The sequence below is a fragment of the Paramormyrops kingsleyae genome, chromosome 4, assembly GCF_048594095.1.
Source record: "Paramormyrops kingsleyae isolate MSU_618 chromosome 4, PKINGS_0.4, whole genome shotgun sequence".
In the NCBI taxonomy this organism is placed as follows: domain Eukaryota; kingdom Metazoa; phylum Chordata; class Actinopteri; order Osteoglossiformes; family Mormyridae; genus Paramormyrops; species Paramormyrops kingsleyae.
This window is the reverse complement of record NC_132800.1, coordinates 24536806-24556975: the sequence shown is the minus strand read 5'-3', so window position 1 is coordinate 24556975 and position 20170 is coordinate 24536806. Positions and strand designations below refer to the sequence as shown.

The following is a 20170-nucleotide window of genomic DNA, read 5'->3' as shown; positions in this document are numbered from 1 at the left end:
AGCCACCGTTATATAAAGGCATACATAAGTGTACACATAATATATAGCAAATATGGTATGATATTACCTGAGTAGCGACGTGTCTGCAAACAGATGATAGCATTAAAACATCATTAAGATAGACCGCATTAAGGAAATAAATCAAAAGTCCGAAGTAAAGATTACGAGATATAGACCAAGTTGAAAAAATAATTTTTGAAACGGACAATATAAAAATTCAGCCATTAGTTATCCGAGCCAGAACAGGAATTAATGGGTAATTAATAATGCATAATGAGTATAAATCAACACATACATTACTAGATCGCAAAAGTATGCGTGTGTATATAAACTGTTACGTAGGCCTAGTTAACATAGTTATGCGTCGGTAGTGTGTGTGTGTGTGTGTGTGTGTGTGTGTGCGCGCGCGCGCGCGTGTGTCTATATACCTGAACTAAACTTTCGGTTCTCTTTGCATAATGTTCTCTTAATTAAATCACTTGTCTGCTTATTTGTAAAACATTATTATTAGTCAACAAGCCTATTGATACTTTAACATTTTTAATATTCAAATAATTTCACTGTTCTCGGTATAAAACAACTTCGTGAAAATCATACGGAAAAAATACATATTTATACAAAAAAAATCAGAAAGGCGGTTCCCGGTTTCTGAAGACCGTAGCTTCGTTGTGTGTTTACCAGACCAACTTCATGCCAGTTATCGTCTATATGTGCATATTATTTGTTCGAGGAGTGGCTTTCAGGAAAAGTCTAAATATGTTTGGAAGGCCCAAACTAATTTTAGAATATAGTTGCACGAAAAAAGGCACCAGCAATGGTCTAAATGCTTTCAAATATAAAGGAATTAGAAATAAAGCACCTAATACAGTTTTGGTCCTCTTACCACACCGCCTAAACACGTTTTCGACTTTCATAACGCTCTAAAAAATCAGGCGCGTGTTTAACTGAAATAAAAAGGCAATTTATTAAACAAACAAGGCAATGCCTTCAGAATACTTCCAACAAAACATTTCTCAATAACACGGCGATATACAGGTTCCTTTCTATAATGGAACTGGGAAATTACTGCAGTTCAATTTAGAAACACATTTCTGTGTTTGGTCCACATATCAAACTACACTATAAAAATAAATTACTATATAAAATTTACACGTTATAACATGTCCATAAACAACTGGCATTTGATATAACATAATATTTCAAACATAGCTCTCAAAATCGAGAAGAAACTTACGTGTTATCTGGAGTAACACTGTCCTTAACAAATCAAGGCTATGTTTCTTTGCCTTAATACCATATTCGTCCATTGAAGCCATGAATTAAAAAAAATCTTTTATAAAAATAAAAGAACAAATCGCTAGGACAGAAGCGTTGTTTCGTCAGAATTTGCTGCAGTCATAAACAAAAGCTCCGGACGTGCGGTAAATAGGTTGACTGGACGGAAAGGACATTTGACAACTGTTATTCCCGTTCACAGGAGAATTGTTCAGGCCAATTCTTTGGGACTCGAACATCTCTCGGACAGAGTGGAAGTTCTGCTGTTGCGTGGGATAGGTGGCACCGAGGTGGCTAAGGTCCCCTGCTTGGTTGAGGTACCACGAAGCCAGCCGACCTTGGTGAGGGTGGTGACCGTCCTGACCCGAGCTTAGATTTCCATGGTTCAGCGAGGACGTGGTGGTGGTGATCGAGTAGTCGGGCAACGACTCATCCACGCTCGTTGTAGGTGCCAGGTGCCCGGGTCGATCCCCAGCATATAAACTCATAGCTTGCATGTTGCAATGGTAGGTCGCGTTAGAGCTAGTGGATATGGCGTTTTGGTTACAGGGCGAGCTATAGACGGACGTTTGGTTTGGGGAATAATTAAGGGATAAGGAAGGCGTGATACCTGTCCTGCTGGAGGCGATGAGGGAAGAACTAAGCTCAGATGCGCTCTGAGGAGAACCACGGAGGGTCGTCATGATGTTATCCACGCTGAATCCCTGTGTCGGGGCCTGGCTGTGATGATGATGCTCGGCGTTTTCCAAGTTGATGGATCGGTTCGATGGGATGCTATGCGGGCTGTCGGTCGATATACTGCTACTGCTGTCAGGGCTTTCGACTTTGGGCACCGTGCTCAGGGTGGGCGACACGGCCTGAGGGGGCGTCGCAGCCCCGTTCTCAGTCTTTATATCCTGGATCCTCACCGGCTGGGTGCCCTGCACGGCCTGCTCCGCTTCCCTGCCCTGCTGCCGCGGCGCCGTCTCCTTCGTCGGCCGGTCTTCCTTTTCTTTCAGCGCGTCCTTCTTTTTGAAACGCCTCCTCCGCCTCAAAAAGCTGCCGTTCTCAAACATGTTGTAGGAGTCCGGATCCAGGGTCCAATAACTGCCTTTGCCCGGCTTTTTATCGTCACGGGGAACTTTAACAAAACACTCGTTGAGCGACAAGTTGTGCCTAATGCTGTTTTGCCAGCCCTGCTTATTGTCTCTATAAAAAGGAAAGCGCTCCATAATGAACTGATAAATCCCATTTAGGGTGACCTTTTTGTCGGGTGAGTTCTGGATAGCCATGGTGATGAGGGCGATGTAGCTATAAGGCGGCTTGACCATATCCTTTGGCTGGGGTTGAGGTGTGTACGGTCCATAAGCGCGAGTCATGCTGGCGGGGTACTGATCGTGAGCAGCATGGGAGTACATACTCATCGGGGCAGGCATCCCAGTGTATCCTCCGCCGGCTGTCCTGTAGTAGCCCTGATCGCCGCTGATATAGGGCACGACGCCCAGGGAGTTGGGGCTGGAGACGGAGTAGCGCGCCTGCATTTCTTCTCCCAAGTCGCTTCACAAGCTTTTTCGTGCGACACGCACCTTTTTCCCCTAAGACGCTTAGCAGAATATCTCCACTTTCTCTTCCTCGGCACTTTAAAACCCACGGCTGCTCGGCTGGAAAAATGACGGTGCGAAAGCAGCGTCTTGCGCGCCGTCTGCCCGGAGGAACATTAGAAAACTTCTGGACTTTGAGCATCCGTCACTAGAAAGGACTTTTTTTACGCAGTCACATTTTTTTCCCCAAAGGCCCCGCCCCCTACCTTTACTGGCGTCCAATGGGAGGTCGAGTTCTTTCGCTTCGGCCACACACGCACTTAGAAAACCGAGAAGAGGTACTGACGACTCCCTGTTCACTTCAGCTAATACTGATCATTTAAACGAATGTCAGTTGCTTGCACATAAAGCAAAAAAAGGAGCACTATAGTATAATACGAGAAACGTATACTCCTGGGTAAATATATAAGAAAGCTAGCCTATATATTCAAAGCCAATCAACAGGTCTCAGAGGTCTCATTTAGTTTTGATGAAGACTTTAAAGATATCATAAGCTGCTGTTGCTGATAATAAAAAACAAACAATACAAAGCTTTTGAAAGTAAAAACGAAAATAAATGATGCGTATTTAATAGCTTCTTTAAACTTACACCAACGAATATTTATTCCACAGATAACGTTTCGTCTTTCCCCTATACGAATTGAAACAATTTAACAAAACATTAGTAATGTTTGATCCCCGTAGCTCGCAAGATTGCGCGTATTAACACCGACTGTTAGTTAAAAGTTTCAGTCAACACTGATTGCCATCAAAGCAGAACGAAGGCCCCTTATCTCTGGCAGTAGGCAGAATCCGAAATGTAATTACAGCGAGAATAATCTCTTTTAACAGAGGAAATCTGTTGAGTGCGAAGGTTTGTCTATGTGTGAAGCAGATCTTAAAGAGTGCCAAACGGACAGCACCCTGGGTGATATTCAAGGTGTTAGAAATGTAATCAAAATTCCTTAGTCTCTGGTTTCTAGAAACATGGTTGGTACGCCTTGTTTCAGCGGCCGCCTTAAACAGCTGTAACGGTATCCTAATCGTCTTAATTAAAGTTAGAGGTTTATTCGTAGATAAATAGCAATTATAACATTTTCTGAAACTTACTTCTGACAGCCAGACTAGTATGTTGCATTTAGGCTACGCTTGATGCTTATGCAAAAATTGCCTATTTAAATAATTTTGTATATATTGGATAAAAAAGTGAATTTTGACAAAAAAGTGATTTTGATTTTGTAAGTTCGCTTTTTCTCTGATAAACTGATTAATGCAAAATCATTGAATAGGGAAATTGTTTCATATATGTGTGGCTATTTTATTATGCTTTGATACTGATATAGAGATTTAAAATGAAGCAATATTCATTTTATTGAATTACAGTATTTAAATTTTAAAAATAATTTTGGGAAAAATTCCTGTCACCTATACCTTTGTTGTAACATTTAATAGTAGATATACAGGCTATATTTTACGTAGACTGTAACAAAGGTGTTTTCATCGTAAAATTCTCAGGTATTTATCTGGATATTAAAGTGGACAGAAGGACGACAAATATCTGTCTTTTATTGGGAAATTGCAAAGCCCGTATTCTCTCACATATAGTGCTGATTAAGGCCGCGCACCTCTGTTGTCCAGCGCGGGTTTCTGCTTTCAGAGACCCGCGCATGAACCCCTTTCACTGCCCTCGCGGGTGTTTATTCAATTCAGACATCGACTCTTACTAAACCTCATGTCGGTGCGATATTTAATGCACGACATTACCGTTGCCGTAATTTGTTGGACAACCATAACCAATGAATTATTATTATTATTGTTATTAATAATAATAACAATAATAGTGCAATCATAGTTAATTACGGTCTTGGCGTTATTGTGATATACTTAGCCAATTGAATACTATGATTTTAAATGCTATGTTTATGAACACGTTTTATATAATAATTGTAATATTTTCTTTATGTAATCGTATATAAGAGGAGAACATAACAGTATGTAATACCGTGTATGAGACTTTGTAAAATGTTTTTTGATGTCGCGTGGTTTCAGAAACTGTCATGGTGTGCCGTCGATATAGATGTTAATTATAAAGTTTTATTAGATTATTTTTAAAAAATATTTTTGCCTACAGATACGCATGCGGGTACAACAAATGAATCGATAGGTGGACGGGTGGGTGGATGCACGTTAAAGTATAAAGCATCGTTATAACGCAATTCTAGAAAAAGAATAGTAACGTCAATTTGGAAAAATAAATATAATCGAAAACCTTGTAAGTTTATTTATTTAATTTGTTTTTTTTCTATAATAATAAAAATATTTATTGTGGCTAATTATATTGACCTAGTTATTTTGTTTATTATTATTATTGTTATTATTATTATTTCTACTACTACTATATTATTAGTAGTAACAATAATATTTTAGCCTGTGTCAAGATTTATGTAAAGATATGAAAACAAGACGAATGGATTTAAATGCTATTAGCCATTTTTCTTTGCTAAATACTATTATCAACTGATCAGTGAGAATACTAATTAAAAATATAAACTGCCCTATAAGTCGCATTTTAGTTCAATTCAAGTTCAAAACAACATAGCGGTATATGATCGAGGCTCTGTCGCATGTTTGATTTTGTCCTCTTTTTCCAGTTTTCATTTAGGTCGATAATATTTGGCTACATTTACACAATGCTAAATGCAGTAACATTTTCACATTTACGACTTCCAATAAGACATTCAATACAACGTTACTAATCACCACAAAATTTCCCGAGAAGCATAGTTTTGCAGAATACCGTCTTGGCAGCCTTAAAGAATTGCGTTATTTATAGTTCCCTAAATCGTACAGGACTGTTTAATCTTTTAGAAAGGGAAATGATATAGAAAAAAATCCAGCAAAGTCTGCAAGGCGAAAATAATTGAAGTAATAAAGAACACGCATGTTTCTTTTTAACCCTGTTAACTGTTTCATCGGTTTCATTGCTAAACCTGAAAATTTCACACGTAGACTGTACAAGTATAGATATTTGTTCTGGGGATGTATACGGCTGTGCGTTCTAGTTAAAGTGGTAGCTATCACCCTCGTGAATGAAGTTCTACGCGAACCGCTAATCACGAGTAGTTTGTTGTAAAAAGGGCCAATTTCATGTTTAAAAATAGCAAAATGGTAGTAATAATCATGTCCAAAAAAGTGTCTAGCTAATGAGTCTGAAATAATAGAAAGAAAATACTTTGATCCATGTATAAGCACAAATAAGTATTCAGTTGCACATCTTAGCAGTCCAATTGGCTAATTCATAATCATTACCAAAAAAGTAAATTGTGATAGCTGTGGGTTTTATTTCCAGGTAAACTAACGAGAAACGAGCAGATTGCAGATAATGCGCCGATTGGAATCCACCTGCCGTACACAGCAGTCTCTGAGCATGCGCATAGCTCCCCCTGCTGGTTCTACTTTTTACATACACGCAGGAAATGAATTAATGCGTAGTGATTTGACCAACGTTTTGCATAAGGCGCGGAACCTGGGGGAGGGGGTGGTAGCAGTGATGAGCAGTCACGAATAAATGAATGAGAAAATATATAATCATATGTATAATTATATTTCTGTTTTTCTACCAAAAGGTTATAGCTGAGTTTTTTTAAACACCCTCGTTCAGATGCTTTCTGCAGGCCTTGGTATCGCATTTAGCGGCGTGGCTAATTTACCAGGGTATCCATGCCCCTACTGTGCACCTGATTTGAGTCACTAAACTGGCAGGATCATGGTGGACGTTAAATGCCAGCTGACTTTTTCATCCTTTTATTTTAACTTGTCAAATCAAGAAAATTATAAAATATTACGGGAATGTAATGCGCAAGAAAATTGTAAACTGTTGCCATTAAATGCAGTCAGCAGTTAATATAACATGATGGTTACTGGACAAATTACTAATTAACAGCTATGGCTAAAAGTGCATAATAGTTTATGTTGCAATTTTTATTGCAGACAAGTTAGCAGCGTTGAATATTTTTGTAGGGTAAGCACGGAGGTGTCATTTTACTTCCAAAATAATTGTGTCTTGTTATGTCTTTCATGAGGCCCAAAATCTCACTTATGCTCAAGTAAACAAAACGAAAATATTTTAGTGAATGATTTCCCACACTTACAGGCCGAAACTCAATTACGTTACTTTGCTGCCCCAAAGTGTTTGATAGTTGAATGACAACCTTGGTTAAAAAACCGTAATCGCAGCGTCTTCTACCTTTGAGCACGTGTAATGGTAATCAGGTTTTAACGTAAGCCTGTAAATAAATCTTTCTGGTATTATTTAATATTAGAGATACAAGAAATTTTGAATCAGAATGAAATTAAATGAAATGAATGAAGTAATTGGTGGATAAAGGTCTTTTAGCTAAAGACAAGTATGCAAATGTTTTTTTCTTAATATTTCAAAATGCTCAGATGTAGGCCTTTATTTATGCATATATCTATTGTTTGTTTTTATTTCTACATTTATTCATATTACAATATTCACAGAAAGTGTCATTTTAATTGAAGGGAGTAGTACACATTTCAAAATAAAAGTAGGTGTCACATATATGGAAAGTGTCCTGATAATAGTGTGAACTGCAATGCAAGGGCTCCAGAAACTGAAACAGGAACAATAAATATACTGTTTGGCTCCTATATTTTTTATCAACACATTTTTGCTTCTTTATTAAAAATAAGTAAACAACCATCATGTAATCCACCTACCTCGGGATATACGGGCACAATAAATATAGAGTCTAAACCAGAATGTATGAATGACAGGAGTAATGATCGCTTAACAATAGGAAGGGTGATGTGAGTCTCTGTGGTTTAGGATTTTGTGCCTGGAAATGGAAGGTCACATGTTCAAATCCAGAGTTGGCGGAGTAATTTTACCATTGGGTCCTCGAGCAAGGCACTTTTATTGTGACATGTCATATTTATGTATGAGATAAAGGTAGCAATGGTTGCCTTCACTGCGAAGTTCCAGAAAATAGAGGCTCATTTATAAGAAAAAGTCTGTACGTTTTTGCAGGACAGGAAAATAGTAAAAGCCAGATTTAATAATACCTTGCGATACTAATTGGGGTTATAAACCCCATGTATTTTAGAAACATTCACATGTGTGTTTCCACCCAATAATCAAAGATGACAACATGGACCTACAGATTTAGACTGTCGATGGGTCCAGGACTATGACTGTACGCTTGGGGGGAATCAGAGGGACTTTGGACGAGATGTGCTCTTTGTTAAAAGAATCAGTCAAAGAGCCTGTGTCTGTCTAACATTGATCTGCACACATTCTCCCTCCGCTGGCGGTTCGGGGGGCGGCTTGTGTCGTTAGGCTAGGTCGCGCAGGACACAGCATGCTAGTATGATCTGCACACCTTTGCCTGGTGGTATAACAGAATGCCACGCGACATGTCCAAACACAGCCACCTGGCGCTGTACCACTGAATGCGCTGCTCCGTGCTCCCCACTGAACCAGTGTTCCTCTTCACTGCGTGGGAGGTGCTATGAGGTTAACAGCCAGTGCTTCTGTCTCCTTTGAGCGCCACTGGGACATACCAGCCAAACATCTGACATACATCTCAAATTACTACAAATATGTGTATATTCAATATACCAATCTGCCATCCACCCCAAAGGGCCCCAACCTCAAGGTTATGTCCTACCCTGCCATTTCATAAAATAGAAGCATCATGCATGAATCCAGGCCAACGTGCAACAACATTTGTCAAAACCATGTTGGCGTTATAGATGAGTTGCACACTGATGGAATGAACCTGCTTTCAGTCCACAATAACAGCTTCATTTTCTGATGGTGCTTTAATTGCAATGTGCGTGCAGTCGATAGCGCCAACCACATTAAGAAAATCAGACATTGCTACAAATTGAATTTTAATGTTTGCCTGTACATCCATGCCACAGGGAAATTTAATATACCTTCTCGACAGCTGGTTTATACCAGCCACTGCTTGCGGAATAATGGAACTCAGTGTGGGCTGGGATATCCCTGATCTGTCAGCCAGTTTCTGTTGTTATGTTCCCGTCACCGGGAATCTAAATGTTGTCAGTACTTGGAGTTGGACAGGAGCAGCATGAGTCCATAATATAGGTTGTTCAAGGGCCAGAACCAATTTATCGTACTAGTCCACTGGAATCACTCTTGGCAGCCTGAAATGACTGATAAGCCACGAACCACCACTGGAAAAATAATCATAACAAACTGTAGACTTACCCTTGGCCAATTCCGCCGCGCATGTGTCCAAAATGTTTCACGATGCTGCGGGTGATATACTTATAAAAAAAAGCTTTTTATGCATAAACGAGGGTTTGATTTTCATGTATGTACACCTTTAATGTGTAGGGATCTGAGTGCATGATGACATAGCTGGTCACATGACTTCCAGAGTGTTGGAAGGTCACATGACCGGCAGGTTAGATCCTTCTCTTGATGCTGATCTGTTGTGATAAGCCCCCCTCTCATGCAGGGTGATTGCTAGGGGCATGTGTTCCACTCTTCCTGGAGGACACAGAGGCAGCTGGATGGTATTGTCACCTTTTTAAGTGTACACTGTACACCACTGACTCACTGGCTTCACTGACTGCTCATCTCTCGTCGAGTGCAGTGTAAGCAATTATCCATTTGCAGCAGCTTTGTTTGTAATAGATTTTGTAGCAAGTATTGTTTTTCTGTTTTAGTTAATCTGAGGTGACCCTCCCCACCGTGGGTTGCAGTGGGCATAGACACTGCACTCCACTGGAGGGTTCCCTCCCCCCTCCTTTGTTACTCTGTACTGAAAATTCTGGTAAAGTGGGCCTGGTCATCTGTTATATTTGCTGTGTTATACACTATATGGACAACAGTAACGGGACACGACTCTTAAATCATACGTCAGTTCATGAGATTTCTTCCCCGCTAGATATTCCACAGTCAGCTGTAAATTGGTATAATTGCTAAGTGGGTGCATTTAGGAACAACAGAAACTGAGCCACAAAGTGTCAGCCCACATACAGTAACAGAGCCGGGTCACCGAGTGCTGAGCCACAAAGTGTGTAAAAGTCACCAGCAGTCTGACTCAATAACTGCAGAGTTACCAAATTCCTCTGACATTAACTCCAGTACAAAAACTGTGCACCAGTAACTTTATGGAATGGGCTTCCATGGCCGAGCAGCTGCATGCAAGCCTCACATCACCAAGTGCAATGCCAAGCGTCGGATGGAGTGGTGTAAAGCACACTGTCACTGCACTCTGGAGCAGCGGAAACGTGTTCTGTGGAGTGACAAATCACAGTACTCTATATGGCAGTATGATGGACGAGTCTGGGTTTGGCTGATGCCTGAAGAACATTACCTGCCTGACCCTATTCTGCCAACTGTAAAGTTTGGTGGAGGAGGGATAATGGCATGGGGTTGCTTTTCAGGGGTCGTGTTAGACGAATTAGAACAGAAATTGTAAGCCAGGCCTTAATGTCCAACATCAGTGTCTAACCTCACAAATGCTCTTCTGGATAAATGGGCAAAAATTCCCACAGTCACACTCCAAAATCTTGTGGAAAGCCTCCCCAGAAGAGTGGCAGCTGTTATAGCTGCAAAGGGGGGGTCGACTCCATATTGATGCCAGTGGATTTAGAATGGGGCGTCATAAAAGTTCCTGCAGGTGTAATGGCCAGGTGTTCCAATATTTTTGTCCATATAGTCTACCTAGTATGGAGTAGGGACTAAAAAAAGGGTTCCAGAACTGTCAGAGGAACTACAGTCGAGCCAACTTCCTGTGGTAGGAACACAACAAAAGTCCCTGATTCTGGGAAAACGATCTGGTTCCTAAAAAGAATCTGCAGTGTAAAAGCGGGCAAAGTGTTACCAGTAGTGATTGATACATTTCAGAATGTAGTCATGTTGGTCTCTGAGATTTGAAGAGAAAATATACACACCCTTATTCTATGGTGGTTGCCCTGCTTTTTAACATATGATTCAATTTACAATGTACAGAAATAAAGTGGCCTTTATACCATACTGTGTGTGGTGGCCATGGGTACTGACTCTGTGTAGAAATGTGTGAGGTCTGATCCCTAAGATAAGATAGAGATACAGAGTGTTGTGGCCTAGATACAATATTCACCGTTAGACATGTTAGTCTTAGAGGTCAACATCGTTCATACCTGTGTGCACAGGTTGGCATTAGGCAGCATCACTTTAGCATGGGACACAAAGTAAGGGCACTTGAAGAACATCTTCAAACTGTGAGAACGTAGGAGAAACAAGCGGATGTCCACCTAGTCATGAGTAGAACAAGTGACCCTACATGGAATAAACAGGAGCCAAATAATCACATCCAATCCTGAAGCTATTTAAAGATGTTTCATGACAGTAGTGCACTGTAAGATCTTATTTGATTATTTAATGACTGGTGTTCCCATGACCACACACATAAGCAGGATGTCATACAGTATGAGGAGATAGTTATTCCTTGAATGGTAAGTTCCGATGGTGTAGTGGTTGCCATTTTGGGGAGGTGTTTATTGCTATGTGGACAAGGACTCTGGGGCTGTGATTGGAGGGTTGCCGGTTTGAGTCCTGTGATTGGAGGGTTGCCGGTTTGAGTCCTGTGATTGGCCGAATTGCATCACCGTTGGGCCCTTGAGCAACGCCCTTCACCCCAATTATTGGAATCTTGGCTGATCCTGCTGTTTGATCCCCGCTTGTAGGTGCTTTGGACAAACGCATCCAAAAAAGTGGCAAATATAAATTAATGTGCATTTCAAAGCAAGTAGGTCATGTGATTAATCAGTGCTAACTAAATATAAACCTGTGGTCTCTTTTTGAAGGAACAAAGATAGTTAAATAAAATGTACATCTATATACTCAGTTGATGGATGGATGGATGGATGGATGGATGGATGGATGGGGAAAAGCCTACTTTTTTCATACAACTATATCAACCATTAATTAAAGAAGGCGAGATGCAAGTACTGTGAAACAGGCCAGCTTCAGCACCTCATGGCAGCAGAGAGACCAGACATCTAACCATGCTTTCTGCTATCAATATATATAATACACACACACACACACACACACACACACACACAGGCACCCTGGAAACCGATGTTTGGCATTGGCATGAATGACCAAAGGTTTGACTATAAAAACTCAACCATGAATGTTGACCCTGTGGATCTGCCAATGACCCGTTTTGGTGGAAACGGTAGAGTCAAAGTGCATATTTAATTCTGCATGGAGTTGGGCAGCTGTGCTTTTGTGTTTTTTGGATACAATCCTTTCAGACAGCTACCTCTTGCAGCCACAGTTACTCCTGTTGGACGTGGTCCGTCCTTCTTGACAGTATGCCAACGTTCCCAGAGACACCGTGGCTCTCGATACACCACAAAGACTTGCTGTCCTGGTCACAGATGCAGCAGCGTGATGTGCACCAACAATCTGTCCTATTGAACTCCAATACGTCTCCCATTATGTTGTGTGGATAGCAATATTTTCTAAAATAGTGTTAAATTTAACTTGGAGAATCCCGGGGGTACGCTGAAATATGACAGGCGTTTTTAGGTGTTCTCTTCTGTGGCAATTTTTCTTTTACGACCACTAGATGGAGAAATGGGACAATTTATGTAAAGCCTGGCTGCCTGATTTCAGGAGGGGAAATAGCGCGCATTCACTGTACCGCGTGACTCTTCGCGTGCTATAGTTTAGGACAAAAATGGGACATCGATAAAACAAATAGGCCTGCTCTAAGTTTTATTTCTTTGACTAAATTTCCAATCAAGAAATACCGTGGTAAGTCATGTGTTCTGTCTTTCGTTTTGTTCTTTTCCATTTAAAGTAGGCCTATAAATATTTATTTGCCTTTAATTGTTTTAATTTTGGAGACGTTTTTGTCCAAAGCGACGCACTTCACAAACACTGTTTAGCTCTCGACTATGCATGAATGCCCAGGTAGCCTGCAAGTGTAGGCAGTATGTGGGGGAACATAAATGTTTAAACCCGCGGGCACATTTTTGTCCGTATATACACAATTATATCATTTTACAGGAGTCTCTCCAAAGTGATTCCAAGTTTGAAACTACGGTTAGTACAGTTAAAATGTAAAAAGGGCATGCGTAGTATTTCCACGCTGGAAACGTAGCAGGTCTCTTGCTTAGTACTGTTGAAATCTAGAATTTATTTATTTGGAAAATTAAGGTATACAGGCCTAAAAACAATTATAAATGCAATTCGATGCACTTAATTAAGTGAGAGTGGTTATAGAATAATTTGGTGTATAAGTCCTACCGGATCAATTCATGAAACTTCAATAATATGAGTCACACAAACACAATTAAAATCGCAAACTTTATTAAAACCTTAAACATCAACACCGGCAAACCGGTTGAATATATAACAAAATGGTATTTGTGAATGTCCACATGTATATACATTTCAGAAAAAGGTTACATTATGCTGAAATTTGACAGGATTTTTAACAGCAAAATTATTCAGTGCGCTGCTCCAGTCTAGGAATATTATACATTTTTCTAAAATAAAGATTAATCAGGAATAATCAGGACAATTAAAATAAGGCGATTGACTTCATAATGGTTCTTTACCACCTATCAACTTAATAATGACTTCGGCTGCAGTATTTTCTTCTTTATCTAAGCGGACTTACTCATATTCATATGGCGCACGGCTTGATGTCTTGCTGGCGAAGCAGTGAGTGGGTGTCGTTAGACCCAACGCCGGGTGGATGTAAGGAGGAAAACTTATTCATGTTCAGATGGAAATCTGTCCTTTCACGTACGGAGGAGGAGTGGGATTGATGTCTAGGGAGCCCTATTGCATGTAAAACAAGAAAAGCAAAAGTCTTAGAGATAATCATCACACATAAGACAAATCAACTAAACACCGCTACTCATAAGTGCGTGAATAAAAAAGAAATTTTGTGCAGGCCTACATAGTTAAAATTTATTTGTTCTGAAATTTATTTTAATTTGCGGACCATCGGGGGTATGGCCCGCGGTCACAAGTAATTGTACCCTCAAATGTACGAATTGGTAATTATTTTTCTGGCAGTGTAGGAAATCATGTAGTCTGACGAAAATAATCCTTTAAATTAAGGATTGTGAAACAAATTGTGAAATAAGAAATCTGTTAAGTTAAACGTGATAAAAAAAAATGAATATAGTTAACTAAATAATACTTAAATTACGAAAATGAGGCATGTTTTTTTTCTTCATAATGCACATCAATTTAGCCCCGTATTTAATAATAGCCTGACATATATGCGGTTTCGAAAAACAGATAGGTACAATGCTCCAGTGTTAAGTGTGCAATAATCAGGGCCTACTTTATTCCAAAGAGGAATCACATTTTCTGTATTTGGTTAAACTACCCGACTCGGTGCAGTCACCAGAATGACGCAGTGAGCTCCACATTAGTGTCGTATGTATAAATCGTATGTATTTTATGCATAAAGAAACCAAAAGTATTATCCGAGGAATTATATGACAGAGTTATTTTAATTCCAGTTTCTTGCATTTTTAAGCCAAGGGTTTAAATCTTTCTTAAACCAAGGACATCCAAATGAAAATAGACCATATCTAGTCGCAGCAACATTGTCAGAAAAAAAGTACCGATTTGTCCCTTTGCTTGTCACTCCGGCTGTACCCTCAAAGCTCTGCCAATTGTACCCTTAGCTGTATGTACTTGTACATTTTAAGAAACAGAAATGGACTCTGCGGAACATTTTGCACCATTTGGGGTACATTAATGTTGTTTGTACCCTGTGGACGTTCCTCAGCGTCAGTTTCTGTACCTTAAATTAGACCAAATGGTATATTTACCCACAGCTAGGGTACAATTGTCAGACCCTTGAGGGTACAGCCCCAGTGACAAGCAAAGGTACAAATTGGTACTCTTTTCTCTAACAGCGTACCATTAATGCTGACAATTCATTATTTACACCAAATTAGGGATTTTCTCTGCAGACCCCCTGTTTCTGATCTAGGAATTGGCAGGGCTGGTGGACATTAGGTTGAAAACCCGTTGTAAAGTATTCGTTTAGTAACAATAATAATATACTGATTATTATGGTACATAATTGTGACTAAAATATTCACGTATTACACATTTTATTTCTGCTTTGGGGGCATTGCTATTAGAGTGATGATGATGATGATGATGATGATGATTATTATTATTATTATTATTATTATTAAGGCACCACAGTTTTCACTGACAATTTGGCTGGTATTTTAAAGGTTTTATTGACGTCCTAAAATTGCTTTTTATAATAAATAATGTCAATCGCGGTCTTGAATCCTTCGGTAAGCCTACTTCACATTCTTACGCGTTAAATTAATAAAAGAGAATAAAACGAAAACGACTGCTAAGCAGCAACTCATAAAAAGGACTGAATTCATGTTCATCTTAATTAAGAATGTTATTTAACGTAAACATTCAGCTCACAATACGTTGACAGACACGCTCGTGTATTTTAATATTATTCAGATGTGATTCTAGGATTTCAGCCTTAGGGGGGCTCAGCCTCCAGTAGGGCTGCCATTGTTACGGGACAAATCGCTAAACGATTTTCGAAAAATAATCATTTGGGGGCTGAGACAAAAAGTAGGGTAGCTGAAGTCCGCGTTAACATGCTCTACAATTCTAGAATCTACAATGCCATTATTATTATTGATACATCTAGTACTTCTACTACTACTGTTGCTTTTTGCGCATTTATGAACCGAATGTCTATACAAATCTTTTACGAATAGGACTTAATATCCGTAGCGCAGTTTAATACACTTGAGACCTGCGTTCTCCCAAACGGTTTACCTGCAATGCTGGGTGCTTCCCCAAAGTTTGGATGGAGGCATCCCTGTTCCATGGCGTAGGATGGCATGCTGGAGGATAAACCCGAATGTACAGGATTGCTGGTAGCTGGTGCCAGAGATTGATGATTTATGTATGTTGAGCTAATATTGGGTGCACAGGGTGCACCAGCGCCTGCATAGGGGGAAAGACAATCCACACAGCTAGCCGATACGGTGGGTGACGACAGCGGTCTGCTGCTTCTGTTTGGACCGTAGTCTCCGTTTGTCTTTGCCTGAAAGCTGGTTATATACGCAGATCCAGCGTTGGAAGAGGACTGTGAGGTACGTTGGCCACCGTTAAATCCGTCGTACGTGGTGGTTATTGGATTCGACATTATTTCTAGGTTGTAACCATTGCTGTGACATGTCAAGGAGCCGGTTGGAGATTGGAAATCAAAGCTCTGCGGTAATATAGATGACCCTATACCAATTCCATTCATCATCCGATATATGGGTTTTAAAGCTTGGCATTTTCCTCTGAATCCCCTTGGTCTACGGCGAAAAGATCCTTCCTCAAACATATACTCACTGGCGGGGTCAATAGTCCAGTAATGCCCTTTACCTGCTCTCCCCATGCCTTTGGGTAATTTAATGAAACATTCGTTCAGAGACAGGTTGTGCCGAACAGAGTTCTTCCACCCTTGGTAAGATCCTCTAAAGAAGGGGAATCTTGCCTGGAGAAACCGATAAATCTCGCTTAGCGTTGATCTCCTCGTTGGGGAATTCTGGATAGCCATTACAATGAGCGCAATGTAGGAATAAGGAGGTTTGTCAGGGCGCCTCAGTCCAGATGTCACCTTTGTCGCCATAGCCGAAGGCGCCACGTCGCTCTCCGCATCTGGCTGCAAGTTCATCGGGGAGAAGGAGCAAAGCCAAAACTGTCAGTTTTAATCCGTTTCCCGCTTGTGCTCGTCCTACAGTGATCGTTGACTTGGTCCCGGAGTCGGATGAGGGCGGTTGTATAAATCAACTTCACAAGTCGATGAGAGAGGGAAGTGAAGTTGTTGTCGCCGTTTTTATTGTGGAAGAAACGCCTCGTTGAACTTCACTTGACCGGAGGTTGGAAAGAGAAGGAAAAACTTCTCTCCCTGCATGAAGATTCGGAGTTCAGGCAGAGGTAATTTTCAGATCCATTAATACATGCTCCGATGCTGAGTTATTTGCTCTGACAGTTTGCAGTGTACACTCCAGAAGTACCTCCTTAATGGAGATTTAACCATGAATCCACCAATCCAATCAATTCTACCAAAGGCCAAGTATTAGAGTAAAATGCTTGCTGAATTTGTGTAAAAAATGGTTCTGTTTTAAACGCTCAGCAATACTCCCATTTGCAAAAACATAGCCTAAATTGATTAGTTGGTGCAATAAAGGCTATTAACAGTCGTAAACGATGTTAAACATTCAAAGAAAATATATTTATTTAGCCTATATGCTTATTTGGGTGGCGGGGCTTATCGGGATTTGACGTGAGTAGAAGCAGGTTTTTCACGTCCAGCGCCGCCAGCATCACACAAAACGCCACGGTGTCATTTACCGACTGGTGTCCGGGTCCCACCTTCTAGCGGAAAGAAGGACGACAAGATGGAAAGAGCTGTTCTTATATGAGGACGCCAAACATGAGTCCTACTTCTTCTAACTGATTCTAATAATAATAATAATTATTATTATAATTATTGTTGTTGTTGTTAAGTTGCAGTACATAAGTTCATTCTTAAGGAATGTTAAGCTGATGGAGAATAGTGTGGTTTCCATGAGCTTAATATTTTATATGTTATTTAACCTTAGAATGTAGGAATGATTTTAGCTAACGTGATTTTCTTCCTACACTTTTGATAAATTATACGTCTTTCGTTCAATTACAATTCCCCTAGTATTTGTATTTTTATATAATACTTAATATGTAATTTCACTAGACTTACAGTAAACTGTGAAAAGGCGGAAATTTGGGGAAAAAAACAAAAAAAAAAACGACAGATATATAGATATCTTGCTTCCACCCCCCCCCCCCCCATTTCGCTTTCTTTTCCACTCTTGTGTGTGCGTATGTGTATGAAATAGGATGTGCTGTTTTGTGCGGCTGCTTCTCAGTGAAAGAAAAAATAACTTTTTGAAGTCACCATAACAATAAGCCTTGCACTTTTGCCCTTCACAATACAAAGGATATTCAGATATAATCATGCTGCAGCATAACAACAAAGGTAAAGGAACATAATCACCGTAGAATTTCCCTTAACATCAAAACTGGTAACCCCTGCTGGTTACAGGATGCATCACGGACTTAAAGGAAATTCTTCTCTCTGGCAGTAGAATAGTTTGGACGCAGAGTTAGCGATCTTGGTTACTGTGTCTCAGTTATACATCCTCGAGTTACCAACTGATGGGTGTTTCTCTAATAATCGGGTGTAACAACCTCGATGCACAGTAACTAAGGACACATCTGGCAAACTCCTGTGTTTTGGCATAACTTTGCTTCATTTAAGAAATTATAAAATAGATAGCTTTACCAAATTGTTAACTTGATGTGTGGGCATCTGAAACATGAAATATGTCTTTTGTAAGATAAATCGAATGCATTTTCCCGCATTACTGTGGTTTGCAACCATAGAGTTATAAGCAAATGGCCATTTTCAAAAAAAGAAAAAATGCAATCAATACAAAAGTTCAATTACACTAAGGATACCAAGGAAAGAGAAGATGGGATTGTGAGACATGTTTTATATAAAAGTAGTTTATGTAAAAGTATGTTTTAAAATGTGCTAAAAGTTTTCAAATTTACAGAAATTCTAATTAAAGTAGATTTCTGACTGGCTTCCCGTTGCCAAAACTGAAATTGACCCTTTTTCAGGTGTGTCATTTCAGTTTTCTACCTGCAGGCTGCAGCGTCGTCCTTTTAAAAAATGTTTTCATTGTTAACATGCCGACACTTGTACCAGAATTTAGCATCATTTAGAGACGGTAAACGTGTAACGATTTCTGGTACCCACTGAAGATTCTATAAACAGAATAGCTGCAACATGTTTTCAGAATGAGGGTAATATGTCAATTCCATTATGAATTATGTGAATGGAATTGGGGTGCGAAATGTACATGGAAGCATGGGCCAAATAACTAAATAAAATTATTTTTCTGGGGGGTACTGTGCCTCCCTTATTTGTTCATTCTGTTATCTGCTACGGTGCTACGCTTTTGTGAAATTCCCTGGTTCTGAATCGCATCCTTATTGCCGCAGGAGGGCGCGCTCGTCACTCGCGCCTTGATAAAAGCGAACTGCGATCGTGCAGCAGATCCATCGGGAAGCAGGATCTGCGGGGTATAATGGTCCCTCACTTCAATTCACTCCACAGACCTGATGACGATCCGCCTCCGCTGAAGCTTAGGCATCGACAGATACCACAGTTCGATAGAAAGGAAAACAGCTTTGTGTGATGTGATGTTTTGTTATGTTTAACTTCATATATGATAAGAGCTAGATTTTGTTGGGAGAACTTAACTCATTGGAGGTATTGTGGTGCTGCCGGTTGACCAGTGTATCTCCCAGCGTGCCTAGCGCCCGCTATTCATCTAAATAGTTGAAGCTAATATTTAATGTTATTTATTAATATGATCTCTCTGAAGTTGCTGGGAATCATCCACTCTATCGAATTGCAGTATCGGGCGATTCTTGAGTTAAATACTTACCCTGCTCGAGATTATGGACTAAATTGATAACCTTGCGGTTCTCTCCCCATGTAATGCGTTTGTTCTAATACACCTGCATCTATTGCTATTTGCTTTTATCAAAGCAAAATTAAACTCAATCTGAATCATATCACAATGTCTTTGTCTTGTGGTTTGTCATGCTTACTCGCCAAAGTATTGTGTCTCCTCTGTGATTTCCAGTGCCCGCTTCCTAAATTAGGTACTGCTGCTGAGCCTGACGTGATTGGCTGGCTACATTGAGGTATCCTCATTGGCTGGTCCTAGGGAGCCACCCGTGTGACCTATGGGGCTGATCTGCCATAATTCTTCATCGAGATCTAGACGGAGTTTTCTGAAAGCGTTGTAATAACTTCATGACTGACAAATTCCCAGACAGAACTGCCCTTTGTTCAGACTTTTGTGTCCGTAAAGCAACGACCTACTATCCCAAATAGGATTAGAATTTAGAATTTAGTGATCAGTGGTCATTGTTGACACACCACAGCACACAGTGCGCAACAACGAGATGTGTCCTCTGCATTTAACCCATGTGTGACGTCGTGACATAGCAGGGGGCGGCTAATTCAGCGCCATCCATGATTAATGCATATAGTCAAATCATGTTCAGAACTTGATGGATGCAGAAAAGAATGAATATCAGATGCACGACTATAGTTCTGCAGTGTATGTTGTCAGTGCAAATATACAGATTTTTCGGTACCTCTTTACAATAAAGCTCCCTTTTGCCGATTATAAATGGTAGTAATACATTA

The 20170-nt window shown here is 40.1% G+C and overlaps 2 protein-coding genes and 1 long non-coding RNA gene across 3 annotated transcripts; 1 reads left to right on the top strand and 2 right to left on the bottom strand.

Moving 5' to 3' along the window:
* Positions 1-939: 939 nt before the first annotated feature.
* On the bottom strand, positions 940-3032 carry foxc1a (forkhead box C1a). Its single transcript, XM_023832207.2, has one exon. It carries the CDS (start codon positions 2793-2795, stop codon positions 1380-1382), a length of 1416 nt encoding a protein of 471 aa, XP_023687975.1. The 5' UTR covers positions 2796-3032; the 3' UTR covers positions 940-1379.
* Positions 3033-12535: 9503 nt separating this feature from the next.
* Positions 12536-19506, top strand: LOC111854329 (uncharacterized). Its single transcript, XR_002840653.2, has 3 exons — positions 12536-12642; positions 16640-16836; positions 18949-19506. It is a non-coding gene; the product is annotated as an uncharacterized lncRNA (long non-coding RNA).
* Positions 13184-16658, bottom strand: LOC111854326 (forkhead box protein F2-like). The gene is made up of 2 exons (XM_023832202.2): positions 15682-16658; positions 13184-13677 (listed from the first exon to the last, which is right to left on the bottom strand). The coding sequence occupies exons 1-2, from the start codon at positions 16571-16573 to the stop codon at positions 13520-13522; spliced, it is 1050 nt and encodes a 349-aa protein (XP_023687970.1). The 5' UTR covers positions 16574-16658; the 3' UTR covers positions 13184-13519.
* Positions 19507-20170: the final 664 nt, after the last annotated feature.

What these genes read in the sequence shown, in the direction of transcription:
- foxc1a (XM_023832207.2), bottom strand. Translation starts at nt 2,795, where the DNA reads ATGCAGGCGCGCTACTCCGTCTCCAGCCCCAACTCCCTGGGCGTCGTG.
- LOC111854326 (XM_023832202.2), bottom strand. Translation starts at nt 16,573, where the DNA reads ATGAACTTGCAGCCAGATGCGGAGAGCGACGTGGCGCCTTCGGCTATG. An exon ending in GGAAGCACCCAGCATTGCAG is followed by an intron (nt 13,678 to 15,681) that starts GTAAACCGTTTG and finishes TACATGCAATAG; the next exon opens with GGCTCCCTAGACATCAATCC.